The following is a 27,875-nucleotide window of genomic DNA, read 5'->3' on the forward strand; positions in this document are numbered from 1 at the left end:
GGCACCTTTCTGTGACAACAACATGTAATGCGTTTAATGATAACTTGTGGAATGACATTTTATCTAAAGCAAAGATTTATTTTGAGGTTTTTACATTTTGGTGTTATATTGAAAAAAGAATCAATCTCTGGACATTGACTTAGCTATAATTATTTGAAAATAATAACCTTTTAAAAGATTTCATTATTTGACATTTTTCAGAAGAAAAAGATGATAGAGTGTAAAGTACTGTTTTGGTTGCTGTTTTAACTGGCCAGGATTAACTTCTGACTACCCCTGTATCACTAAGCTCTCATTTTTTTCTGGAACACACCTCTGAGACCTTATTTGTTTCCTTGATAGTGCCAGGCCTTCTCAGGAATTACTCTGATATTACTGGTGTCATGATTCAGTCTCTGTGTATGATCCTAAAAATGTCACCTTTTCTTCGCATGATAGTTTAAATAATCACTTGTAATATAGTTAACTTCTTTCACAAGAAATGGACGGTGGACTTCTCTCACCATTTACATCTATTCCCTCCGTTCTGCAAAAACTTTGCCTTCATCCTTACACCTACACAAAACATATAATAAGAATCACCAATTCGGCAGTCCGCCCCCTCCTGAAATTCTTCTAAGGCCAGTTCTGAATATAATCCTCTTTTCTCTAATAATAAAAATGTACTTGCTCAGACTTACTCTTGAAGATTACTATAGCACTGATGATATATGCAGCAAACTAGTACATTCCAGCAGCTGGTGCTTGCAACACATTACTTCACCAGTTTAACACATACTAGACTGCTATGAGAAATATGGTGGACTGCTCAATGACTGTTCAATGACTTAATGCCTTCATGTGCTTCCATACATATCTGAGAGTATGTGTCACCACTGACCTTAATTCCTCCAGGGGAAAATGCAGAACTTTGTTCTGAAGGATTCTTTTTTTTTTTAAAGCTAGTTTATTTATTCCTTCCTATGCAAGTGATTAGATGATATTTTGAAAGTAAACATGAATTCAGTAAAAGGTGTGAGGATGCCTGTATCTGACTCTGTAGCACACATCCAGATGAGGCTTAGTGCAGTGCTGCTCCAACACTGCCACAGGGCTTTGGTAGATTTAAAGCATAGGCAGAATATTCTTCTACTGGCTCAAAGGTTCTGGAATTTAAATACATGCAAAGACATCCCAATAGGATTTGCAAGTCCAGATCAAAATATTTAGCATTGAAGTAAGTGTTAAAAATGAGCCCAGCAGAATGGCAGGTAAGCCCCACTTATCTTTCTCTAGTGCTACTTATTCTAGTGTAACTCCTACTGCTGGTTGGTATAAGTAACAGGAAAAAAGGGATATATTAGTGGGAGTAAAGTTCTCCTAGAAATAAATGATGCAAATAAAAGAACTGAATGAAACTGTTAATAGTTCAAAGCATTTCAGGGGTTGCTTATGTGGCTGGGGATTTCATGTGATCACTACTAATAGAGCTATTTAGGAAGGAGGAAGATGCTTGCAATCTTGTCATATCCTGAACCTAAGCTAGCTTTGTTTTTTTCCATTAAATTCTCCCACTTACATTTTTGTGTCTGCATTATAGCTCCCTGGCAGAAATTTAAGTAGTCCAGAAAACTTTCTGCCACTTAGTTAAAATACAAATAAAAGTGCTATAAAATCCAGTAAGATTCTGCAAGTTGCCTCCCACATCAGAGTCATAAATTGATCTTAGATATAGGTTTGAAGAACAAGGCAAAAAACATTTAACATCAAGATAGTTTTGGAAGTGGGAGGATGACATGCTTGATAAATGAAAATCAGAGAGTGCACATGAAGTTTTCAAAATGCTGCAACAGACCAATAAATTCCACTCGAATGGTTACTACATAATGAATACATTTGGGACGTTACGCACAAAGGCCAGGAAATATGGTCAATTCATGTGACAAGCAACAACGGATACTTTTCAAATCACAGCAACAACCTTCACCGAGCTGAAAACAAAAACATGCAAGCAGATGAATCCACTGCACTTTCTTGTACAAGTGAAATATATCTGAAAGTCAACCTGTATTACTAAGCCAGTTTTAGGTATTTGATGGATGTTTTTTTAATAGCCTTTCTCTAGCCAGGCCCAACAACTTGTAAGATAGTTTGAGCTAAAGAGAGATAATTTTTTGATCAAACTGGTTATGTTCTGAGAAAGAAGTAGGTTCAGCTGTTCAAAACAATCAGCCCCAAATAGGTTTAAACAAATGGGTGACCTAAAAGCTTTTGCCTAGTTATAAGCTAGAAAGTGAGCATCCCATTCATGTTAACATCATAAACTACAGCCTCACAAAGAGATACATTTTTAAAATTTTATGGGAGATGTGACTGATGGAAAAAAAGAATGACCTACTAAAATATTCCAGGAAAATAATAAAACATTTCTGAAGCCCAATGAAGAATTATTTGCTAATAATCCTGGACAAAATACTGTCCCCAGCCCAAAAGGCATACATCTCCAGGGGAAGAATTTCATGGTGTTTCTAACATTAGAAATGTATATCACATATAATGTGTGAAGGTTTGCTTAATTTTTAAATTTTGATAAGAATGCAATTTGGGATTTTGCCAGTCCTTACTGATGTAAAAAAAGTGGAAAGAAAGATGTGGAACCTCGTACTACATCATGGCTTCAATTTCGTAGTCATATAAGACCGTATCCTGCAAGGCACTGGCTGTTAGGAGACTTTTTGCAATGCCTCAGGTTGATTAAACCATTTAACTTCATATATTTCAGAAATACACCTTCAGAGGAATTGTAGAATCATAGAATCATAGAATAGCTAAGGTTGGAAAGGGCCTTAAGATCATCAAATTCCAAACCCCCTGCCATGGGCAAGGACACCTCACACTAAACCATGTCACACAAGGCTCTGTCCAACCTGGCCTTGAACACTGCCAGAGATGGAGCATTCACTACCTCCCTGGGCAACCCATTCCAGTGCCTCACCACCCTCACAGGAAAGAATTTCTTCCTTATATCCAATCTAAACTTCCACTGTTTAAGTTTTAACCCGTTACCCCTTGTCCTATCACTACAGTCCCTAACAAAGTGTCCCTCCCCACCATCCCCATAGGCCCCCTTCAGATACCGGAAGGCTGCTATGAGGTCTCCATGCAGCCTTCTCTTCTCTAGGCTGAACAGACACAACTTTCTCAGCCTGTCTTCATATGGGAGGTGCTCCAGTCCCTTGATCATCCTCGTGGCCCTCCTCTGGACTTCTTCTAACAGTACCATGTCCTTTTTATGTTGAGGACACCAGAACTGCACACAATACTCCAAGTGAGGTCTCACGAGAGCAGAGTAGAGGGCAGGATCACCTCCTTCTACCTGCTGGTCACACTCCTCTTGATGCAGCCCAGGATACAGTTGGCTTTCTGGGCTGCAAGCGCACACTGAAGCTGACTCATGTTCATTTTCTCATTGACCAACACCCCCAAGTCCTTCTCTGCAGGGCTGCTCTCAATCTCTTCTCTGCCCAACCTGTAGCTGTGCCTGGGATTGCTCCCACCCAGGTGTAGGACCTTGCACTTGGCACGGTTAAACTTCATGAGGTTGGCATCAGCCCACCTCACAAGCGTGTCAAGGTTTCTCTGGATGGCATTCCTTCCCTCCAGCGTGTCAATCGAACCACACAGCTTGGTGTCATTGGCAAACTTGCTGAGGGTGCACTCAATCCCACTGTCCATGTCAGCGACAAAGATGTTGAACAAGAGTGGTCCCAACAGCGATCCCTGAGGGACACCCCTCATTACTGGTCACCAGCTGGACGTTGAGCTGTTGACCACAACTCCTTGCATGTGGCCATCCAGCCGGTTTTTTATCCACCGAGTGGTCCACCTATCAAATTGATGTCTCTCCAAGAGATGTTGTGTGGGACAGTGTTGAACGCTTTGCTAGGTATCATCTGTTACGAACACCTGAGCAGTCTTGTTCAGATATAAACGTATTTTACAATGCATATGCAGATGTCCAGCCCTGTCCTGAGGTTAAGCTAACAGGACAATGACGTGAGAAACTGTTGGATGCTGCAGGCAACAGAAGGACAAGAGCAGCTGTTCGGTCCTGCCCTGGCCTACACTGACAAGGCAACAATGCAAGAAGACACTACCAGAAACCATGGAGACTGAAAAGGGAGAATCACATATAATAATAAAATCCTCCCTCTTCAGGCATGATTCGCCAACATGTTAAGTCCTTTGGTACACCTTGGATTTTATTTTGTATTGAAAGAATTCCTTCTTTCCATGTCTGTTGTTTCTTATTTTTCTATCTTCTCCCATCTGCTCCTCCTCTCCAATCTTTCCTCCACTCCATCACTTTGGTCCTCTTTTCTTCCCTTTATTAGTGACCCTTGTTCCTCAATAGAAACATAGCAGGGCTTGTTGCTTTGCTCTCATTCTCTCAGCTAGGCTTTTAATCTCTCTCTCTGTCACACAGAGACTTGTAATTCCACTATTCCAAATACTTCTGTCTTTCCTTATACTGCATTCATTTATTTCAACACCATCTTTGACTTTTTTTTTTTCTCTGAAAATTCAAGTTTGCTGCCTTTGCTTGCTTTCATAATTTTCTTTCTCTTACTTTTATTGCTTCCTCATTTATTTTTTCCCTTGTTGCTGCAAATTTGCCTTCGGGTTCTTGTTGCCTAAATCCGACTCAGTACGCTTGTACCAACTCAAATCCAGAATAAAACTGGTTTACTGCCTACACAAGATGCATTCTAGCATTTTCCTTTTAGATGCTAGAAAATTGTACAGTCTGAAGTTCTATTGTATTCTTGCTGATTCTCTTTCAAAACACTTTAATTATCAGTGAATGCATAATTTACATGGATGCAAAAACAGTCTGAGATAGTCTTGCAACTGCACAATTCTTGAAATATCTATTTGCTACAGTTTTAGGAAACAGAATAATTCTCAGGAAAAAACAGTGTTGCCTCACCAGCTGGAAACTGTATTGCTCTCAGCATATGCCATTGCTCCCAAGATATAAATACTACCCTTGTGAAAGTAATCTGATACACTGTAACTGTATTTTTTTCCCCATTTGATTACATTGCAGAAAAGTTCATGCAATCTAATGTGATTTGATAATACTGCATCATAAGTCCCTGTAGAATACTAAGTGCTTTGGGAGCAAGTGTTTCTCATATAAATGACCTTTATTCTTTTCTACTATTACAGAAACATAGAAAACCGACTGATCAACAAACCCTCTTTTCTTGTACAGTTTTCCTTTTAATGCCTCATTGAGCGAATTGTTGTGGTATTGAATGAAATATGAGGATGCTTGAGTCTGGGGCAAAAACTTGATGTGTGACATCCTAATTTTCAATTCTGATTCTTACTTTTTATTGCAGATTTCACTCCCCAAGATCCAACCCCAAGTTCTCAATTTCTTCTTCATTATTTTGAGCACTACTTTAATTTTCCCCTTTTTTAATTTCTTTTCTGCTTTATAAGTTCAGCCACAGACATGACTTTGAAGTCAATAGAAAATGCATCTATTGTACAGTTTAAAGATGACTTTTATATTAGGTTTCTGTTGCTTAAAAAGTGTACCTTTTAGTGTTTCCACACAGAAAAGCATGGAGTTTTGCATCTTGTTGAAGTGCAACTGTGGGAGAACAGTTTGTGGAGTAACTTTGGTGTTGAGATTAACCTACATCCATTCTTTCATTTCAGTGCAAGAAGAAGCTTCTGTTCAATTTAGATTTAAGATCTGCGAAAGTTCAGGTGACAGGGAGAATTGTCTTTAATTCAAAGCAAACCCAAAATTTAAAATATGGGAATAAAACAACTTTGGGCACTGTGTCTGATGAACTGATTCCTTGAAGAGACTTATTAAAAAGTTAATTTCTAGGAGACTTTCTGAAAGCTGCATACATAAGTTCCATTTGCTTGTTAAAAGATGTTTGAAATTTCTTGGCTCTTTTCTAGCAGTTTTCCAACCAACCACCCTTCCAAAACGAATCCCTTAAAGGACTGGACCCTGATACATATCAATGGCAATGAGCTTTCACTTACCCTTTACAACTCCTCCCACTGGTCCACACTTTATTAGAATGTACATGTCTTGGCCCAGACTTGGCTTTACTGTATGTTTGCAAAGTGCCTACTATACACTTGATGACATATAAATAATGCATGAGTACAATATTAATTCTATGGGTTTGGATAGGCAATTGAGAGAAGGAAATATGAAAGGTCTAGTCATTTTATGGTTGTTCTATTTCTCTCTGTGAGTTCCTTTGATACCAAGAGCTATTTGTGGAATCTCTTACCTACATTGCTGAAAAAGTTTCTCTGGCAAGACGAATGTGGTTTTTAATACCACATTTATTATGACATTGATGACATACTGCCTACAAACTGCAGCTTGCAGACACAAGTCGGGGATTCAGGACAAACCTCGCTTAGATCAGAGATACTGAAAATGATTTCCAGTATGTCTGATAACGTTACTCATTATCAGTAACGAGATAAACTGAAAGAAGTGCCATCTATAATCTGGAATAGAAAGCTTCTGGGTGAGAACAGAGGAGGTGAAACAACAATCTGAAGAACACAAAACATGGTGCTGGGCCATGACTGAATTTTCTGTCTCACACACAATGTGAAAAGTCTTTTTAGTAAAGTCAGCAGTACCAAGAATAAATGCAGGCCAAGCAGATCAAAAGGATCAGTACCAAGATAGTAGCTCATTGCATGAATCAGCAATATTTATAGGGGATGACTGGACCAAAGACTACCCTTGTATTTTTGCTGTCATAAATCCATGGTGAAGGTAAAGTTGTATGGTAGCAATAAGCATGCAATGAAAAATATCAAGTGCATAGCTGTCAGTTTCTGTTTTGCCTTTTAAAAAATGAATTGGAGATACAAATTGTTTATTATCCATATTGTGGTTATTTGCCCTCCAAAAGAAAATCTGTGTGCTTAATATAAACACATTTTTAAACAGTCACTATGCTAATAACTTTCATGTGCAGAGTATATGACTCACTGAAAGTGCAGCTGTGCTGGAAGTACCTCAATGATTTGACAATATTATAAAGACAATTCACAAATAGAGACCTGAGTATATTTTCACTGCATTCAAAGCTACATCATGTATAACAACTCCTATTAAAGATCCTTCCTTCTCAAAATGAAAAGTTCAACAGAATATATACTTCTGTAAGAACTTTCTGTGGCTTTGTTAAAGAGTATTACAAGAATATCTGACAGACTAGCACATCCTCTTCATAGACACCAGTATACTCGGATCAGGTCTAGTTGAGAACTTCACAAGTTCGCTAAGTTTCTAACCTCCCCCAGTTATACATTCACTATTAATCTACACAGGGTGAGAGCACAGGCCTGAACACAAGTATATGATGCCATAACGTGGTGTACCTGCATGAAGCTATCAGTTCTTAGCAAAATCTAACTACTACCGGATATAACATACAAATCTTCATTCCTCTGTGCCCATTATACCTCCCTTTCTCTCCTGAGCCTCATAGCTGTTGATTTGCTCACTGGACTGAAACATCTCAAAATCTTCCACCAATCAGAGGTTGGCTGAAAACTTCTATTATCAGGAAGAACTGAACTTTATATAAGGGTTTTGAGCTCTGCAGCTTCTAGAATCAACACAATTATGTCATGACTTTCATGCTGGGTCTGGTATTGCAGCTGTAAATCACAAGCTGAAGCTTTGCCCTACCACTGAGACAGAAACTCCTCAGGGACCAGTCAGAGATGATGGAGTCAGCTCCAACATGAAGCTGTCACAAGGTTCTTTTCCTGACCTCTTACTGCAAAGAAAACTTACTAATTTCTCCAAACAGACAAGTTCTCAAGGACATACAACTAGTTTAAACAATATTCAACCTTAATGGAAAGAATGATGTGTACCTAAAAGAATCAGCCTCCTTTAACATGTTCCTATAAGTGGCTCAGTCCCCATGCTGATGACATTAAGGAGCAGCATACCACTACAAAAAATTCTTCCATACAATGGAAAATCTCTGGGAACAATGAGTGTTTGCATCTTTTATTTGCATACTATCCAAACAACTTTAGAATCTTAAATAAACACACGTAAAGTAAAACATAGTCCTTCACAGCTGAGGATGGTTGGAACTCTTCAGTTCTCCCTATCTTAGTAAAAATGATTGTGAATATTTTTAACCTCTCACTAAATAACCTGGTTACAACATCTCACTTCTTTTCCAAGCTGCTTATGGGCCCTTGTCAGTTCCTATCTATCCATTTTGAAACGGATGTGACACATAACTTCAGACTAGATTAGTACTTCAAGTATCATACAATATCTATCACCTCTGTTATAGTATAGCAGGATTGTTAGTCTTATACCTAAAGTGTGGCATTTTAAATCTCATCACAATTTTATTATTAAGCAAAGAAATGATGGTCATGTCCTGAAATGACCATCAGTGTGAGGCTGACTCAGTTATCTCAAAGGGGTGACTTTATAGCTTCGAGAACTGACAGATTGTTATGTCACAAAATTCATGCAGGGCACGGTATTGCAGCTGTAAATCACAAGGACAACTCGTGCAGTGGCTGGCACCCTTTGGAATAATCTTTATATTCCTGTTGTGTTCAATAAGCCTCTTTGTTGAAAGATTATGCATGATGAGTTTTTTTTCATTAGGACTGGTAAAGGACAGCTCCTATGCCTCTGACAGCTGCTTGCTAAAATTTAAACAAGGATTTTTGTTGCGCATTTATCTATACCTGTACCCCTCCAAGGACTATAAAGGACTAGCAACTCTAATCCAACAAGTCAATTTGTCTTTTGTGATTTCCTTTAGGCATCTTTAAATCTAAACTGCTCATCTAAAATCCTGGAAGAACTATATAAATTAAAATAAATAAATCAAGCCATCACAGCTGGATTGTACTAATATTTAGGTAATCTACTAAATTTTCTGCTTTGTCTGACAGAGATGCCCTATTCCTGCTAACCAGATCTGTTCAGGAATCATGCTGCAAGAGCAGGTTACATCATGGTCCTGGGGGAAATTCTGAACTTGGCACATACTGAAACGTTACTTTTAAGTTTATGGCTTCCACTGCAGCCCCAGTCAATGTGCAGTAAAAGATAACTGCACACATTTTAGGTTCCCCCTGCTCATGACCTCTAGCAAGGTACTAGAGTAAGGACAGTAATACCTAGGAGATTCAGCCCACTGTCCTAACTTCATCCATGAAAAAATGCATCTGTTTTACATGTGCTTGCACAAGGCCTGAAATTGTTACCACTGCTCCCAGATAAAAGAGCTGTTTAAACCTATTGCTGTGAAGAATAAGGTGACAGTCACATTTTTGATGATTTGATAGGTGGTCCAAGGAGAAGTATCTCAGGGGATAAAAGCTTGCTTCAGCACATCCAGTAGTAATTTTCTTGAAATATCTTACTTTCTACCTGGAAATACAACTGTTCTCATTTTGCTATCTGTCTCCTTTTTCTGAAGAGTTACTCTGGATTTACAGTGATGCATTCATCTATTATTACGTTACTTGTAGTTCTGAACTCTGCTCAGGCAATGGAATAAAACTTGCATGACCACTTGCCAACACAAAATGTTTGCTATCCTTATTCCCTGAAGACTGCGTATTTTTTTTAATATGCAGCTTTAAGGATCATGATGATTAGACAACCTGTAGGTCAGTTACACAAATCTGTATCCATCCTAAGAATCCTGCTGGTTTTGTTAATTCAGTGCTCATTTTCTTTGTTTCTGTATTGTCTTCCTCTCAGTGGATGAAGTAGGCTACAGCAACACTCAGTCTTTTATTCAGCATCTTTTCTGTTGACTTTCAGACTTTTTTTCCTTAATAAGGAAATGATAAAGCAGACATAAAATTCTAGGCTGCATCAACCAGGCTTTATGAAATAAATAATGTTTTGAACTTAGAAACAAAGTATATTTTTGGATTTTTCACTTTGCTTTTTTAAGAAGGTCAGCAACTCTCTGGACAGTTCGAGAAGACAACGTCGAGCGATAAAACTTACAGTGTAAAATTAACCAGCACTTTTAGCAGAGCAAAATTGTTCTTTACAAAGCAAATTATTATGTCAGTATGCATCATTTTGAGAGGATGGAAAATACCTCAGTAATAACTGAAGGCAATTTCCTTCCCAAAATAATATTCTAATTCTATATCGTAGCTACTCAACATCTACATCTTAGAAATTTGTATACTCACTGTGGCAACACTGATACACAGCTTTAAAGGAAATATTCAACAAGATTATCTCCCAGCTAGGGAAGGAAAAGCCTCATGCTACTGAAACTGGGAAGTTTAACATTTTTTAGCTTCTATTCATTACTTCTGCTCTACAGAATGTTAAACAACTCTCAGGTTGTACCCAGTGACCTGTTTCCTTACCCCCAAATATATAAATTCTGATCAAGTATGGATGAGTTGGTAGTTTCCAAACAATGTGGAAGCTTAGTTCTTCATAACAATTCCTTTCCTCCAACACAATCAGCAAAAGACTGTGTACTCTGTATACAGCTCAACTGAGGTACTGAGGAAAGAAAGAAGATTCCTTAAAAGTTTTGCTGGCATTTTTTTAGTTAATTCAAAATGGAATTTCACCTGAACAATGTCCTCATTCAGTCAGGGACTATCAAAGCAGTATTGCCTCCTTGCCACACTGTAGTCTGCTGTTCTCCTAGTAAGGCAACAGACTCATCAAAGCAAAAAGGCAGGATTTTTTAAGACAGAATCATACCCCACTGCCCCCCACCAAGTTTTCTACAAAATGAATGACATGCAAAAAAACAAGCTAAGTTATTTAGAATTTAAGTCCTGTTGTCAGAAATAATTTAAGGACTTAGAAGCCTGCTTTGCTTGCAAAATTTGTATGATGTAAGATCTTAGATTTCTAGATCCTGGATAAACAGAAGAACCATACTGGAATTAATGACATCTAGGATGGATGTATTTTCTTGAATGATGTACAGCAACACTTAGGTAACTAAGACTGGTATTCACAGTGTCATACCCTCTAGCACCCTTTAGCTGTCCTCTTGGAAAGGATGAAAACAGAGCTTTGCATAAGCCTAGATCTTCACCAAGATCTTGGTGCCACTGTTTGGGTTGCAAGAAGGCAAGTCCTGCTCCCAGTGCTGAGACCTCTCTGATGGTGAGGTGTGTATGTTAGCTCTGTAGAAACTGTGCAAGAGCTTAAGTCTTTCCTTTAAAAAGAAAGACTCTTTTTCACTCTCCTCTAGAAGAGTAAAAGTAGTCCTTTCACTCTTTTTAATTCAGCATTTCATTCATCCAAGACGTGAGACACTGACTTTATTTTTTTCCTCTGCTTTCAGGGATTTAAAACTTCTTTCCCAGTGTTCCCTGCTCAAGTGGATACCACAACAATGGACTGTAACAGATTCTGCAGGAGGAAAACACTTGCACTCCTCTACATATTGCACTGTGCATGGAAATAAAAATAGTACATACACTAACCATTGATTCAGCCATAGAGTTACTAACTACAGCTACAACTGCAGTAGTAACCTCACTTGTAATTATACTCCACTACTATACAGAATTAGACTATGCAAATACAAGACAAATCACTTGCATCAGATTTTTACCTTAGAAAACAAAAATGAAAGCTGAGTGAAACGAATAAAACACAACCAAAATTACTTCTCTTTCCCCCCCACCCCTTGGTGCTCTGTGTTGTGTTCAGCACATACAAGCTACTTCTGCTGTTTTTTTCAAAATGACAACTTATAATAGGTACCTCAAGAGAAATAAGCTAGAAAGGCTCCAAATGACTTTTTGGATTTATTTGTTTTGGGTGTTTGCATGAAGGGTGGCCTTGCAGGAAAGTGAAACGGCTGTTCAGGGAAAGTGAAATATGACCAAAGTATTGCAGCTTCTAATTTATTTGATAGATGCACTCAGACTCCACAACTGCATTTCAGTGATTCTATGCTTTTCTTTTTTCTTTTCTTTTTCTCCCAGCTACAGTGCCCATATTTCAATATGGCAAAATCTAACTTGCAATGAAACTCAAGTCCCTTCTGCATCTCCCCTACAGCCTGATTTACACACCCTTTACTTTTGTTTATAATCTTTTTTTCTTTTTTTGCATACCATCTAGTTAACTGATGCAAATCTGTCAAAATACTTGGAAATCTCAACGTTCAAGATTCAGTTTAAGTTTAAAACCACTTATTAATATTATTGATAATTAAATAAAAATAAAACAACGTTGCAAGCTTTTACATAACTGAGCCATTTCAGCAATAAAACCAAAGTAAGCCAAACCAAACCTGGCTCTGAAGCCATTTTTTTGCAATAACACACAAATAAGTAATAAAAATGGAATTATCTATTCTTAAAATAAGATTTGTTTTGAAAGAAAGAAGCACACATTTTAACTCTGCATGTCAGTTTAGTATTACAAGCAGTGTTTGTTCAAAAAGTACAATGACTGACAGTAACTGGCTGGTAAAACAGAAAGAAATATCTTTGAATTGCAATGTTTTTTCTTTTAAATGTAGTATTTCTTAATTATTTTTTTTTCCTTCTCAGAAAGTTCCCAGCTCTAGCACATGTGAGGACTGGTATAAAAGTGCAAAGTCTTGATAAAGATGAGTGCATGAGTACATGTGATTATAGAAATCCAGTCTTGAGTAAAATGATGCAACATCAGAGTTGGACAATTTATTTTTAAAATACTGAAATGAGCACACTTCATATCTATTCTTGAACATTTTGCAGTTTAGTCCTCAGAAAGAATAATCAATAGTGTCAATAATTTAATTTTCTGCAATGTTTTTTTAAAAAATAAGAAAAAAAAGGGTAAACTGGGAAAAGCTGTGTGAGTCTAATACAGGTCAAGAGAAACTAAAACTGTTAAAATCCTTCTGTACAGCACATTAATTTATATCTTGCCCCAAATTAAGACTCACTTTTCATATATCTGGTTGGTTTGCAAAGAAACAACAATAAGGGACGGGAAAGTCCAAATCAAAGATGACCTTAAGGTTGCTGCTTTCCCACTCAGACTTAAATAATCTGCATTTGACAGACATGTGGCCATCAAAAGAATTGCTGGTAGTATATTATCTAAAAGATGACTAATATTTTCATAACAGAAACTGAGTAATTGACCCCAAAAGAGTTGGAGGACAGTAGGAACATCAAGGCTACACTTAAAGCACCTTGTTAGGAACGGATATGTAATATTATTCACTCCACTTGGACAAATACACTGATTTTGAGAATATTTAACTTTTACTGTATTGAATAAGGTGGTGCAGGAGTATGTTTGCAAGAGGGTCTTGGGATATAAGAAGAATTTACTTATCTAATTTCACTGAACAAACATTGCACTCTTTATGATTTCAGATGTTGCATTCCACAGATTTTTACACCATACTAAGAGCTGCAAAACAATAGCCGGTAGTCAGAGAGATATTAGCTGTCTATGAGTAACAGCACTTAAATGACTATAGAGGCTATTAAAATTCAGGCGACCGTAATTTCAACAGGTCTATATGGAGAAAGAACATTTTTCACCTCTAGATTTCTGCTTTATTGTCTTGGAACTGTTATACTGCATCTCCCTCTTCTAGTGATTGCTATACTCTCTAGGAGCCCTATAGGTCAAACTCAAAAGTACTGTGTTTCATAACAAGATCAATTTTCTCAACATTTTTGCTGTGGTTTAAAGAGGTGCACTAAGTCTGCACCTTTGATAAAACATAACTGATTTGACTATTTTACAATTGAGCATATTTGAGAACTATGCTGACCTCTTCATCTGACAAAGATATTCATATGAATGTCCCAGTCACTTTGATACCATATTGCTAAACAAAACATAGAACGCCTCCATGTACTTCATCCACTCCATCTGATTACACAAGTAAACCTATTATTTCAAATACCTGTATCTTTTTTTCATATTAGAAAAGAAAAAATATATGTTAAATCTTACTTCTCTGATTCTTCATGATGATTCCTTACACAGTTATTCATGCACATTGCTAGCTGTAGAGGCGCTCTGTGCAATATCAAGTCCTTATAAACAGACATGCTGGAAGAAATGGGTAACATTTTTCTGTGCTGTAGCTATTGATAACATATCCACATATCCGCATCAGAATGCAAGTATGCATTTCTATACCCAAGCAAAGATTCACTGGAAATGCTAAGGCAGTTGTAGAGTCATAAACCCTCCTCCTTCCAAAAGCAATAGATACAGGACATCCACATGCTGCCTCTGGAGAAACGATTGCTGCTGTTTGGCTGCAGGTGGCCTGCATCCAAGACACATCTGGAGTCAGCTTTCTATACAATATACACATGGGATATATATATACATTCCTATGTGTATGAAAATGTAGACTCACCTATATATTTCAGCATCCCTTAAATACCCAGAAAGAACAGGCATATTGCTGGACAGATGCTTCTGTGCCCAAATAGGCAAGATAACTCATCTAGCACAAACCTTTTTCTTCCTAACTGAAAGTCAAAGTTGCAAATGCACTGAACATAATGAGGGGAAAAAAGATTATAAGCATGTAAGACTACTTTTCAGGCCTTTTATTGTACCAAAACCAAATCTTCTTTTGCAATTATCCTGAGTAAGCGCTAAGTATATATATAGAGGCAACTGGATAAAAGGCCCATCAGCCAGAGAATGAAACAGAACTGTACTCTGTAATGTCTGCCTTTGATTTTAAGTGCTGCTGCTAAATACGTATCTCTGCAGTTTTATGCAGAGGTATTCTTTACAAGATGACAATGTCACAAATGTACTAATGAGAACAACATAGATGAACTCTGATGAAAGCTTACTGCAACAGGAAATATTTTTAAATACATGCCTTTAAATTCCAATTTAACTAAAATTTTATTTTGGAACAATCCATGCAATTTTTTGATTACTATAAACTGATTGCTAAACTGTGCATTTTTACTATATTAATGGAGTTAGCCTTTTAGCTACACTGAAAATTGCTAATAAATAAAGATAATACACAAAACAGAGGTACTCTGTTAGGTGTACATGAAATCTATTGCTATAAAGAGCACTTGGTTTATCTTGTATAACAAAAAGCCACTAATCTGAGTTCCCCAAAAGGGTACACTGAAAAACACATAAGAGTGCTATGCCAGAGGCAGGGCTGGTGTGATGATGTTAAGTGCCATGGCATCTTATGACCCAGAGCCTTTTCTGAAACTAGAGCTCAGTGCTTCTGCATGGCACAGCTGAAGTCTCCACACTTACCAGTCTGCAAAAACTGAGCTGTTCTCATTACCATTGAGTTTGTATGTGTCTGGTTCCCTGGGAACTGCCTACTCATGATGAACCTTGCAGTCCAAAATTATTTACTTTTTAGTATCTCGGTGGACTAAACCTGGATAAGAAACTTTGGGAAGTGAAAGAGAAAGCCCAAGCCTTCCACCCATGCTGAATTCACGCAGTAACCAAACTCTCAACAGCTCTAATTAAAGTGTACTTGTCACAAGTCTTTAACGGCAACTCTCTAAGTACAAAAAAAAGTTTGCAACTCACTTTTGCAACTTACCATAAAAAAGGTAACATGGAGCTACAGTCACATGGTAATGTTTAGTCAGCAAATGCCCACAGAGTTACTTTATATCAACCAAGATTCCTCTCCATCAGATAGCCGAGTGACAAGTTGTGACAGCTCCAAGTGACAGTAAAGAAGAATATTTGGTAACAGGCTCCTGAACAATCACACTGTTTAATGATTAAATGGTGCACTGCATGATGCAGGCAGATTCTGTCTCTATGAAGAATACTCCATATATTTTTTATGTAAGATCTTAGGAATGAATATAACTGCATACACCATAAATATTTAAGGACCACATGATCATCTGGATGATCAGTTGAGAGATGCCCTTCACTTAGAGCTCTATATAACATATATAAATATTTATTAGGTTGTGGTTGTATTAAAATCATGTATAATACTAAAACACATACAGCTGCATCAGCATTTTCTTTTCTACTCTGTCTAGCATAGAAAATAATTTTGAACTGAAAACTTGATAATTAAGGTCAAGGAGAAAATTATTTTTGCTAAGTAAGGAGAGCCTGAAGAAGACAAAAGAAAAGCTTATTCTCCACAAAATCTTTCTGCAGCATTTATAAGTAGATGCTAGTTTTATGTATTTTATGAGAAAAGTTGAGGCCATTGAATACCTATGATTACTAAATTATTATTAAATAATAATTATTATATAAAATAGAAACAAATAAGAAAAATTATATAATAAAGTCTGCTTTAGAGCACATTGCCAGTTTGTGAGAAATTCATAGCAGTGATGAGTGTGAAAGCAATATTCATGTTCATTAATACATTGCTCTCAGGATAGTTCCTTTGGTCTCATGAGGCAAGCTTATTAATTCAGACTATCATCTGTGAGATGGCAAGTAGCACCTATAAGATCCAAAGTACAGTTTGCACAGGTAAGCAAAAAAACTGTAGAACTACAGGCTCCCAAACACAGAAGGTATAATGCTGATGGTGGTTTTTGCTCTTAGAAAAACACAAAATACTTGCTACTACTTTAATTCTGTATCTGTATTGATGGATTTTTTCACAATAAATATATTTATACTTTCTACAGCCCAAATTCTCCAAAGTTTAAATAACTAACTGAAAAATCCACTCTAACTTTGTGAGAAAACCATTCACAGTATTCTAAAGTTCAGTAGGTTCTTTCAGATAATATAAACATTATCCTGCTTATTGCTATTATAGTAAAGATAAAATTTGATTTTTCAAGTCACAGCAGATGTAACTTGAATATAGCTTAGCTCTTCTTCTAGGTGCCTTGGGCATATATAGGGAATCAATCATATTTAATCAATATGTTGTTCAGCCATGCAGATTAATATGCCTATAATTCCAGCTTTATTCAAATGCTTTTTAGTCTCAGTACATTCTTCATTGATTTTTTCACCCAAAAGAGGCACTGAATTAAGTAAGTGCTGTATCTTAAAACTTGGAAATACCAATTTAGAAAAAAAAAAAAGAAAAAAGGAAAATAATCTCCCTTGATTCTCATTATATCCAATATATTTCACTATTTTAAGGTTTGGAATAAGCCTTCTTTGTTGTCTGGGCCTCACTCTTCACTGTGAATATCCTATGGGGATTATAGGAATAGACTTCAAAAGTAGTAGAATCAAGCACCAATTGCTCACTTTAACAAAAAACATTAAAGCTCTAACAGAGGTGCAACTATGTCATGAAGAGGAAGTGCAGCTTTTTATACAGTTTCCATCAGAAGTGGCAGATAGAAGGGATTTAAAAGCCCTGTGAGTTCCAGTTTAAAATACTAACAAAAGCTCTGCAACCACAATTTTGGGGATCAGAGTCACATGTAAATGTTGATTCTTCTTTTCAAAATGTTGAAGTGTGACAAAATGCCTCTTCTTGTCAGTCTTTTCATTGTCTAGGTTGGCACTGAATAAATGAGCGTAGTTGTTTCAGTTTGAAAACTACTGAAAAAAGTAAATAATCACTGAGCATAGAATAAACACTTGAACGTGGCGCTTGCTTTCAATTTAAATAGCTTGAAATGAAGGGAAAAACAGCATGACATTAAAAGCACAGTCTATCTTACTGTGTGGTTCTTTTCCAGTGACTTTCTAAAAGCACTGCTCTTCACTTATTCCAGAAGATAACAAGAAGCTGTGTTTGGGTGGTTTGATCAAGTAAATGAGAGGCAAGAGAGAATATTCGTGTTTAAAATTGCTTTTCAATCTGGCTATCCTAGTCCTAGGAGCTGTACCAGCTCCTCAGTGTATCAAAAGACTGACCTATTTCTTGCAAATAAAATTATGTACTTCTTTGTAAATACATGAAACTCATCTAAGTATTCATATTAAGATGAGTGGCTTTCTGTGCAAAAGTCTCCTTTCTTATCCAGGAGAAAAGATACATTTGCAAGTAAAATATAAAAGCAATGCATATTTTAGTCCCAAATTTTTCTTTTTTTGCCAGTTCTTTGCATCTGGGGTGCTAAGTCAGTTCCAGATTCACATTAGACCTCTTAGCAAGGCTCATCATAGCTCTAAAAAAATGTAAAGAAAAATATCACTGCACAGCTCATTACTAACTCCTGATTCAGAAGGCAAAAATACAGCTCCAGAGTCAAATGCAAATCCTTCCAACACAGGATCTGAAAGCAATGGTATTTTTGGCTTATATTTGGGTTAAGTACCCTTCAAATATTTGGGTTTAATCTTGAGTGAAAAAGTCTGGATGCTCAGATTAAAATATACAGTGCTGAACACTGGCTTTATTGCCTCAACAGGATGCTTCTTCCAGTAGAATATCTACTCAAGCACTTCTTAACTCTTCACTTTGGTATAAATCGTGAACCTCAGTCAGTCATGTCTATTGCACAAGTTGCCAGCAAGACCTTACTTAGCCTTTAAAGTTGCTTACTGTTGAGAAAAGACTCTAGAAGTCTCCCCTCAATCTGTAAAGATGATACTCGTGTTAATTTTCCTTACTATATGTCATGCACGTGATAACATAATGTCCAACCAAACAAATCTTAACCTTTGTAATGAAAAAGCTGCATAAAATCAGTCATATCCTTGCCCTTGCCAGTAATGATGATGATGCAGAACTGAAACAATATCTGAACTTATTTTCAATTACTCTCTCCTGTCTTGGTGCACTGATATAGAAACACTTTAAGATTTGTAGATGGGACATCAGCTGTCTAACAGACAAAACTAAAGACCACAACTACACAAGATGAAAAGAGGCAATTAAAATGCAATTCTAGTACCGTTCTCTCTAATCGAAACATCTCTGCTCAGTGAAATGTAGATATGAACCTAATTTACAGAAGTTGTTTGATAAATCCCAAACAGCCATCTTGTCATTAGTTCTGACCAAGGAGCCTACTGGAACTCTGGCGGACGTCTCCTTCTGCAGAAAAGGAGCACTTACAGATTGGTCACACTGAACTAAGGTTAAAAGCCTTGAACCACACTCTTATTCACAAGGTGTGCTGGGTTGGGCTGGGATATGATCAGTTTTCTTCACAGTAGCTAGTACTGAGCTATGTTTTGGATTTGTACTGAAAACAGGGTTGATAATACAGAGATGTTTCAGTTCTCACCAAGCAGTACTTACATAGAGTCAAGGCATTTTCTGGTCCTCACCCCACCCCACCAGTGAGGGGGCTGGGGGCACACAAGAAGTTAAGAGGGGACACAGCCAGGACAGCTGAACCCAACTGATCAAAGGGACATCCCATACTGTATGATGTCATACTCAGTACATAAAGCTGGGGGAAAAAGAAGGATGGGTATGGTCAGAATTATGGTATTTGTCTTCACAAGTATCCATTATGCATGATGAAGCCCTGCTTTGCTGGAGGTGGCTGAACACCTGCCAGTGGAAAGAGGTGAATGAATTCCTCATTTTGCTTTGCTTGCATGAGCAGCTTTTGTTTTACCTGTTAAGCTGTCTTATCTCACCCCATGAGTTCTCTCACTTTTCTGATTCCCTCCCCCAGTCCTATAGCAGGGGGAGCAAGTGGCTGTATGGTACTTGGTTGCCAGTTCCGGTTAAACCATGACACCAGGTTACACACCCAGGACTACCTCCCTGACCACAGAAGCTGCATGTGGCCGCTAGTTAAGCTCTTAATCCAAATTCACACACAATGAGCTGTTTTTAAAGTAAGATTCATGCAGTAGATATTTATTTCCTTTTTCATATATCTTCTATATGTCTATACCTCCTCTTCCTGTGGGTAGCCTTCCAAAGTTTCTCTAAGATACTATGTACACTGCAATAAAAGCTATATATATATGTTTCAAAAATAAGTAAAGAAGAAGGCATGAGGTGGGTCACCACCCCTTCCCTTCTGAAAGTTGTTTCAAATAATTTTCTCTTTGCTCGGGCTTGACTTTCACAGTGTTGAATGTGAGTATTTTCATCGGTGACAAGAGTTTTCTTGAGAAACCTTTAGGCATCTGCTTCTATGGCCTCTCAGAAAGGCCATCAGGAAACCTCAAAATATTTAGATATTGGCTAATTACAAAAGAGTGACACAAATTTTCCAATGTTTATGCAAAGCAATTTGAACAGTTAAGATGCTTCAAGGTCAGTCAGTCCAATCTCTGATTAATAGTGCTGAGCAAGTAGCTAAAGATTTTTTTTCATGAAATGCTTTTTAAACATTAAAAATCTGCTGCAGCCATCCTATTCTATTTCTTGAGTTCACTTCCAGCTCAGCATTCAAATGGCTACATTCTATTGGAGCAAGGAAAAAATAAAAAATATCAATACACACAATCAATGACTTTGCACTCGTGCACAACTACTCAAACCAATGGTGATTGCACATAGTAGGCAAAAATTGGAGTGAAACACTGTATTCAAAACAAAAAAATATTTACACATAAAGAAACTGTAATATGCTTCTAGGTTGCCTACAAGCAGAAAATAAGACAAAGTAAATTGGATAAATTATTCATTAAAAAATATTTTTTCTTCTCTAGGATTCAGTGTGAAAAAACAACAATTATGCTACTGGTCAACAAACAGATCCACTTGCTTTTAGTATCCAGCTGGATATGTAATATAGTGGTTTATCTGGGAAGAAAAACTGTATTGAATATTTCCTGCAAAATGAAAAATATTTTCCCTTAAAATCTCATTTACAAATTCATGTATAGATGTATGACAGTGACCTTTTCCTTCTACCTTCACATCCAACAGAGTTTTAATTATTATCTCAGTCCATAAAATACCAAGATGATTTAGACTGCACTTACAAGTCTTTGCAAGATGGCAAAAGATTTTCATTGCAAACTGGTGAATGACAGCAAGTCAGGGGAAAACCACATATTCCTAACAGTGGAATAGCAATGTTGAAAGGACACAGGAGATGAAAGGGTTTCTAAAACATCTGAATTTGTCCTATAAGGTGATATGCTTCTTGCTACTATCTAAGCAGGCAAAATAAAAACAAAACCACATTTGTTTATATTGGAGTAATCTATTACAAACTGAAACGACTCCTTTAACTGTGTGCTTATTTGGCACTCCTGAGAATGTAAGTACTTCAAAAAATGTGGAATTGGCTGAATGCTTTCCTAACCTTGATAATCCAGCTGCCTTAACTTCTCCTGCTTTCCATTTATTTACCACCCATAAAAAGTGTAAGAAATGTTCCTAGGACATTTACTAGTACTGTAGATGAAAAACAAACAAACAAACAAACAGAATAAAATATTTACCAAATTTATAATACTAATCTTACATTACAAGGGCTCAATTTTGAAATTTGCCACTCATGGATTAAGAAAAGATGCAGTTCTGCACAGAAAGTGTCATATATTTTATATTAATGGATAATATACTACCTATCAAGGAAGGATATACTTTTTAAGTTCCCTTTTTTAGCAGAGCTATCTTCTCATTAAAGGTGGAAATTGTGTTGAGGTAAAGAATAACAGAGTAATTTCTTCCTCTCATTTTCTGCAGCTGTTGTTCAAATCAGGGACACACATTCTGATAATGCCAAGAATCACAGCTGAAGTGGCCGTGACCTAATCTCTACTCTGTAAATACAGATTGTTGAGTAAAGCTTTATCAATAAAGATTAATTTCTGTTTCAGTTTACTTTTTTATGTTCTAAGAAGACTTATTAATTGAATAAAATTGCATCTTCTCAATTATAGTCTATCTTCTCAACAGTTCTCCTTGTGATAGGATTACAGAATGGGTAGGATGTTCATTTCACCCTCGTATTTGCCACAGCTGGAAAAAGTCAGACATCATAACTGATCGTACTTTCCTCTCTACCTGGGTATTTGTTGTTATGGTGATAGTTCCAGAAGGGAACATTAACGAGGATGACTTGAAAGCTTTGATGTTTACAGAACAATTATTTTTAACATCTCACAAGAAAAAGTGACAGTTCCGCTCTTTGCTAAATATGCATCACTGTATGAGCTTCCATGAAAACTACCCAAATTTCTATTTGTTATGTATCTGTAACACAATGCTGAATACAAATTTACATGTATCTATTTACATGTAATAAAAAGGTTTTTGAAGAACAAAAAAAATCCTATTTTCTCACAAAGGATATAATCTGTTATTCCTAAGAACTTGCCTACAGTAATGAGTGTCTTTTAATGATAATACAATCTTTAGAATATCTGTATTGCTCTTTCATGACACCCTGAGATCGACCCAGCATGATCTTCTCATATCCAAAACTGTGCTGTGAACAATTCTATGAACCCACATCACCAAAACCACAGCTCTGGAGACACACTGCATCACCCAGACTGTAATTCACCACAGGGGTAAGCAGTAGAGACAGAGGAATTATTGACCTGGAGTCTTCCAGATCAGAGGTACTCCATGCTCACAACAGAGCTTGACTCACACATGCTATGAATGCACGCAGTTACTTACATATTCCTCGTAGGCCTCGTGTGCAGGTGGCGGGGGTGGTCTGTAGCCTGGGACAGCGGGGGCGCCCCTTGCTCGAGGGGTGGGGACGCCCCTCGCCACTGGTGGGACGGGGAGGGCTCCACGGGTCACTGGTGCTCCTCGGGGTGCTTGGGCACCTCTTCCAGGTGGGGGAGGAGGAATCGCACCCCCACGTCCCCTGAGGGGGTAAAAAAGGAACGATTACCTTGGTGCGAACGGCAAGGGAGGACACACAAGTGCTACTGCATTTTAAAGGCTCTTACATTTTTACTGTTATTTAAAGTGTCATATAACTTTGGCAGGTACAATGTCAAGCACTTTTAGGCAATATCCCAGGCAGAACTCATATTATGGAAAGGCATTATTTTTACACCATCCTGTGCCTTTTACACCTTATCTTCCTGCTCGTACTAATGAAATTTTGGATCATCGTAGTTCACAGAGTTGCAAAGTTACTCCCAAGTAGTTCTAGATGAGAAAGTGAGAAACATTTTCTGTTGCTCTCAAACTATTTCATGACAGCAGTCATCACTCTCATTCTCATGTTTATTGGTAGGTGGGAGAAACTGACTGGCAGAATATGCTGCAGTATGGCAGAAACTTGCAAGGCAAAGTAGAGCAGAGGATAAAAGCAGAGTGAGAACTTTTCTGTTAATCTAATTTACTTCAGCACAAGGGAAGTGCAGCATGGGATTCTGCTTTCCCCTACTGTGCAGAGAGAAGAGTATCATACAGACAAGCGTGGGGAAGTTTAGCATCTCCCTGTATATTTATACAATATCCACCTTGCTGTAAAGTACTTGGTAAGTCAGAAGAAGTTGTTACTGGTTAAAAAGAGGTTCTCGTAACTATACCATATGGCTCCCTGAATCCTTCTCTTTTTCAGGCTGACAAGCCCAACTCTCTCAGGCTTTCTGATTGGAGAGGTATTCAAGCCTCTGACCATTTTCATGGCCCTTATCTAGACCCATTCTAACAGGTCCATGCCTTTCTTGTGCTGGGAACTCTAGAGCTAAATGTAGTACTCAAGGTGGGGTCTCATGAAAGCAGAGTACAGGGGTATAATCACCTTCCCTGACCTGCTTGCTACGCTTCTTTGATGCGGCCCAGGATATAGTTGGCTTTCTGGGCTGCGAGTACACGTCTGCTTTTCATTCCTTAGGGAATCCTTTTCACTCCTTAGGAATTGCTCTCAATCGCTTCATATTCCAGTCTGAGCTGACACTGGTGATTACCCATGTGCAGGGCCCTGAACTTGTTCTTTCCGGTACTTCATGAGGTTCACATGGCCCACTTCTCAAACCTGCCAAGGTTCTTCTGGAAGGCATCCCTTCCTTCCAGCTTATCAATTGCACCACTATAAATATCATTATGCTATTACCGTAAATTATCATCATAAATATTTATCTTAAATACTTCAGTGTTGGGGTTTTGGTTTTTTTTTTTTTTTTTTTTTTTTTTTTTTTTTTTTAATATTCTCCTGGGGTACCTGACTGGAGAATAAGCAAAGCATCCAAGTTCCTGTATCTGTGCAACTGATACCATCAGTTGGGTACCTTGCAGGAGCTAGCACTCCGCTGATTATGCTCTGAACCTAATTTAAAAGCTGCCAGTGTGCTGCAGTGATGTCCTGAACGTTATTATTAAGTCAAGCCCTTCAGATATCTTAGGTGTAAGGAAGACTCGTTTCTGAGCCCAAAAAGACTTTGTGTGGAAGATGGTCATGAATGCCAAGTGTAAAAAATCCTATGTATGTCCATCATATTACTGATAAAAAATTCCATTCAAGAAAAACTGAGTGAAAACACGATGGACACCTTCAGGGGAAAAAAGAAAGGTCATAGGCAAGATCAGCTAGTTCAATTACCAAAGAACAACTCCTCTGTCAGCATGAAATAAGGTACCTCCATATCCTATTTCTTCCAAAATAAAAGTGGATTTCTTAGGACCTACCCTGAAACGATGTCTATGGACACCTGAAAGTTGCTAGGTAAGTTAGATGCCCTAGGCAACAGATTTCTTAAGGGCTCACAGTGAAAAATGTGTCTGAAAGTGTATATTAAGATTATATATTGGCCTCACGAAAGAGCAGAGCTGTTACCTGTATCTGCAAAAATACTTGGAAGAATTCAAGAAATATTCAAACAGCAGTGTTTTTAGATGATGACAGTCTAATTCACATAAAACTGTTAACCCATGCAGTAAGTATTATATATAATGCAGTATATATGTATTATAGATACAATACACATACAAAAAAAAAAAAAAGAAGTAATTGCTTAGGAAATGAAAGTTCCACCCAGATTATGTAGCCTTCTCTGACTATACTATTTCACTGACCATCAATTTCATGCTATTGACCACACCACTGCTGTGCCAACACAACAATATTCTTTCCTAGAAATATCCTTTCACCAGCTTCATAATCTGCTGTGACTTGTTGTTTGATTATTTGTATACCACTCACTGTAGCCTGTGAATTGTAGGTGACAGAACTGTAGACATAACACAGATCATACAAGCTATCAGAAGGAAAATATTTTGGTTCACTGACCATGTTGTGTACATGACTTTCTTTAATTTTTTTTTTAGATATGCTTGTTTTGCCATTGTTTATACTGTCTAAATCAATTAGCATAATAGCTCAGGTTACCACACCTTGAAGGAGCTGCAGGTGGCACACGAATCCCTCTTCCTCGAATGCCCCGTCCACGTGCTGAATCCTCAGAACCATTCAAATATGACAGTTCTCTCAGCTGTTCCTGGCGAATTTCATCGTTATAATCCTAAAATACAAAAGGTAAAACTTGCTGAAAGTTTGCATTTTGGCTATGAAAGCACCCAAACCAGAAAGTTCGTGTTTTGAAATCTTTATTTTGAAAGTTTGTGTCTTGGCTGAGCTGCCAATACACCCAAACCAGCAATTACATGGTCAGCATCTGGGCTTATCATTCTTCAGTATCACCTGCATGCTGAAAAAAAAACATACATTGGGAGCGGGCAAGTACCTATTGTAAGTGGACAGACAAATTCATATGAGGAGCAAAGGTGGCCATAAAGAACATGTACACACAGAATAAAACACACAAGGCATAGTAAGTATAAACACAAAGCATATGTCAAGAATACATGTGCATACAAGATGCAAATGGACTTTCACATATAAAAGGTACCAATCTCAAACAACTTGAAATTCGATCAAAAAATGCCTTTTACGACAGATATCCCTGGCTACCTTTATGCACTTAAAATGCAAATTCCACCTTACAGTGCACCTTAGTATAAAGAATTTACACTAGAATCATTTGATTAGGTGATTTAATCCAGTATCAATTAGCATCACTGAATGAAACCTTCAATTACTCTGTACATCTACAAAACAACTTCTGATAGGAGAAAAGCTCTCTCTTTCAGATTCATAAGTAACAAAGATATGTTTACTATATAAAATTGTAAAATGATATAAAATAGGCCCACTCCAAGAGTGCAGGGTATCGACTTTATCACTGCAAACTAAGTAAACAGAACATCAGATGAATTTCCTTTTCCTACTGATACAAAATACATAATATTAGGCAATTTTTACTTATTTTGTAACCTTTGTCTCAGTCAAAAGTTCTTTTTTTTGGCTTCCTTACTTTGGTGTTCTGCTCTTTGCCTGCTGATGACAGTAATAAGAGGCCAGTGCACCAGCTTGTTCACTGGTGGCACAACTGTGTGACAGATAATTAGTGTTTGAAAACATAAAGGATTACTGAATTTCAGCTATTGAGTTTCTCCATCCTTTCACAAGCAACTGCCACTGACTGTCATGCAAGAGTCTGAAAATGCTACAGTGCTACAGTGCCTTCTGTTTCAGATGGGTGACTGTCCAGGATGTACAAGTGACACCTCTTTTTAGCCAAGTTAAAGACCTAGCAAACAGTTAGATGGAATTAGGGTGTTCCTTCTCCCTCCTGAGGAGATCCAGAAAATGTGTTTAAAGACATGATGCTGATCTTCTGTGTTCTAAGAGAGTGTTAATCTGGTCACAATTTCCCTTCTAAATTTCTACAGACTGCAGCTGGATTAAAATCTACTAATGAAATTCAGAAAAGAACCTTATTTTTACTTGCAGCAGAATCATAATTGAAATCAAATCCCTAATTTGCTAGTAAACCAGTTCATGGCTTTGGGTTCACACCAATCCCCAACTCCTTTTTCACATTTTTCTACCATTCTAACATTAATGGCAATAAGCAAAAGACATCTTCCTAAATCTATGCTCTGTGTAAAACACAGAGGGAAAAACACAGACAGAGTCAGTGATGTCACATTTACAGCAATTGCTGAACAGATACCATCTACTGTGGTTTGCTTAATATCATCTATTATGCATACTGGCTTTACAAGGATTAGGACTTCCCACTTGCTGATTAAGTTCACCCTTCAGACTCCACACCAGTGCTGGGACTGCACTTCATTAATAATGCAAGAAAATTTTGTAAGAGAAAGATGTGGGGAAGAGAAAAAAAGAAAAAAACAAAAAAAAAGATAGAAAGGACCTGCAAGGGACAGGAATTGGAACTGTGCTGCTGCATTAATCTCTTTTTTTTGGAACACTGTCTGATAAATGAATTCTACCAGAAATTGCCACAGAGCTGCGATTCCTTCCTCAGATATACATGCAATTTAAAATCTTACTATTGATGAAGAAGAAAATCCAAATAAAATTTATAACATAGAGCAATTTCTGCAAATCTACACCACTGTGCTATGAAATGCCATTAGTTTTTCTACAGGTTATTTACTGCATGTCCAGTTAAGAAGCATCTATGATGTATTTTGAAATGCAAGTTAAAGACAACAAAGTAGAAGACTGTAATTAAGATGCTGGGATGGGATCCTGAAAGAGAAAGATTTCAAAAAATATTTATAACTCTAGATACATCAATTATCTTATATTCCATTCATAAAGCATAATAAAGATCAGAATTTCTAAAACTAAAATCTGAAATTTTCAACAGAAATGCTCACTTCAACTCCTTCATTAAAGAGAAACATAACACTGAATTCATCTTTCATAACTGCCACATGAGTTTAGCTAGAGAGAGTATCCTGATGAATATTTAATTGTAGCTGAATTCAGATCCTAGCACATGAGCAAAATTATGCGGCTGAAGCTTCATATATATCTAGTCCCAAGAGAGATCACAAGACATACCTGTACTGAAGAAAGTATAATGAAGTAGGTACACACTGCAGTAGTGTGCTATGTTTTAGAATAATCCCCCTACTCTTCATATTAAAATAAACCCATGGGAAATGTTCTGTATTTCTCAGCTTTTCTTCTAGCTT

The 27,875-nt window shown here is 37.3% G+C and overlaps 1 protein-coding gene across 1 annotated transcript in view; it reads right to left on the bottom strand.

Annotated features, from left to right (window-relative positions):
* The window catches only part of KHDRBS2 (KH RNA binding domain containing, signal transduction associated 2), a 328,648-nt gene that overhangs the window by 79,173 nt on the left and 221,600 nt on the right, over positions 1–27,875 (bottom strand). The window contains exons 5-6 of the mRNA XM_005153183.3: positions 25,197–25,324; positions 22,521–22,716 (exon numbers count right to left, since the gene is read on the bottom strand). Of these exons, the coding sequence (XP_005153240.2) occupies positions 22,521–22,716; positions 25,197–25,324 (324 nt within the window). The remainder of the gene's footprint in view (positions 1–22,520; positions 22,717–25,196; positions 25,325–27,875) is intronic.

Source organism: Melopsittacus undulatus, chromosome 3 (assembly GCF_012275295.1).
Source record: "Melopsittacus undulatus isolate bMelUnd1 chromosome 3, bMelUnd1.mat.Z, whole genome shotgun sequence".
Taxonomy (NCBI): Eukaryota; Metazoa; Chordata; class Aves; order Psittaciformes; family Psittaculidae; genus Melopsittacus; species Melopsittacus undulatus.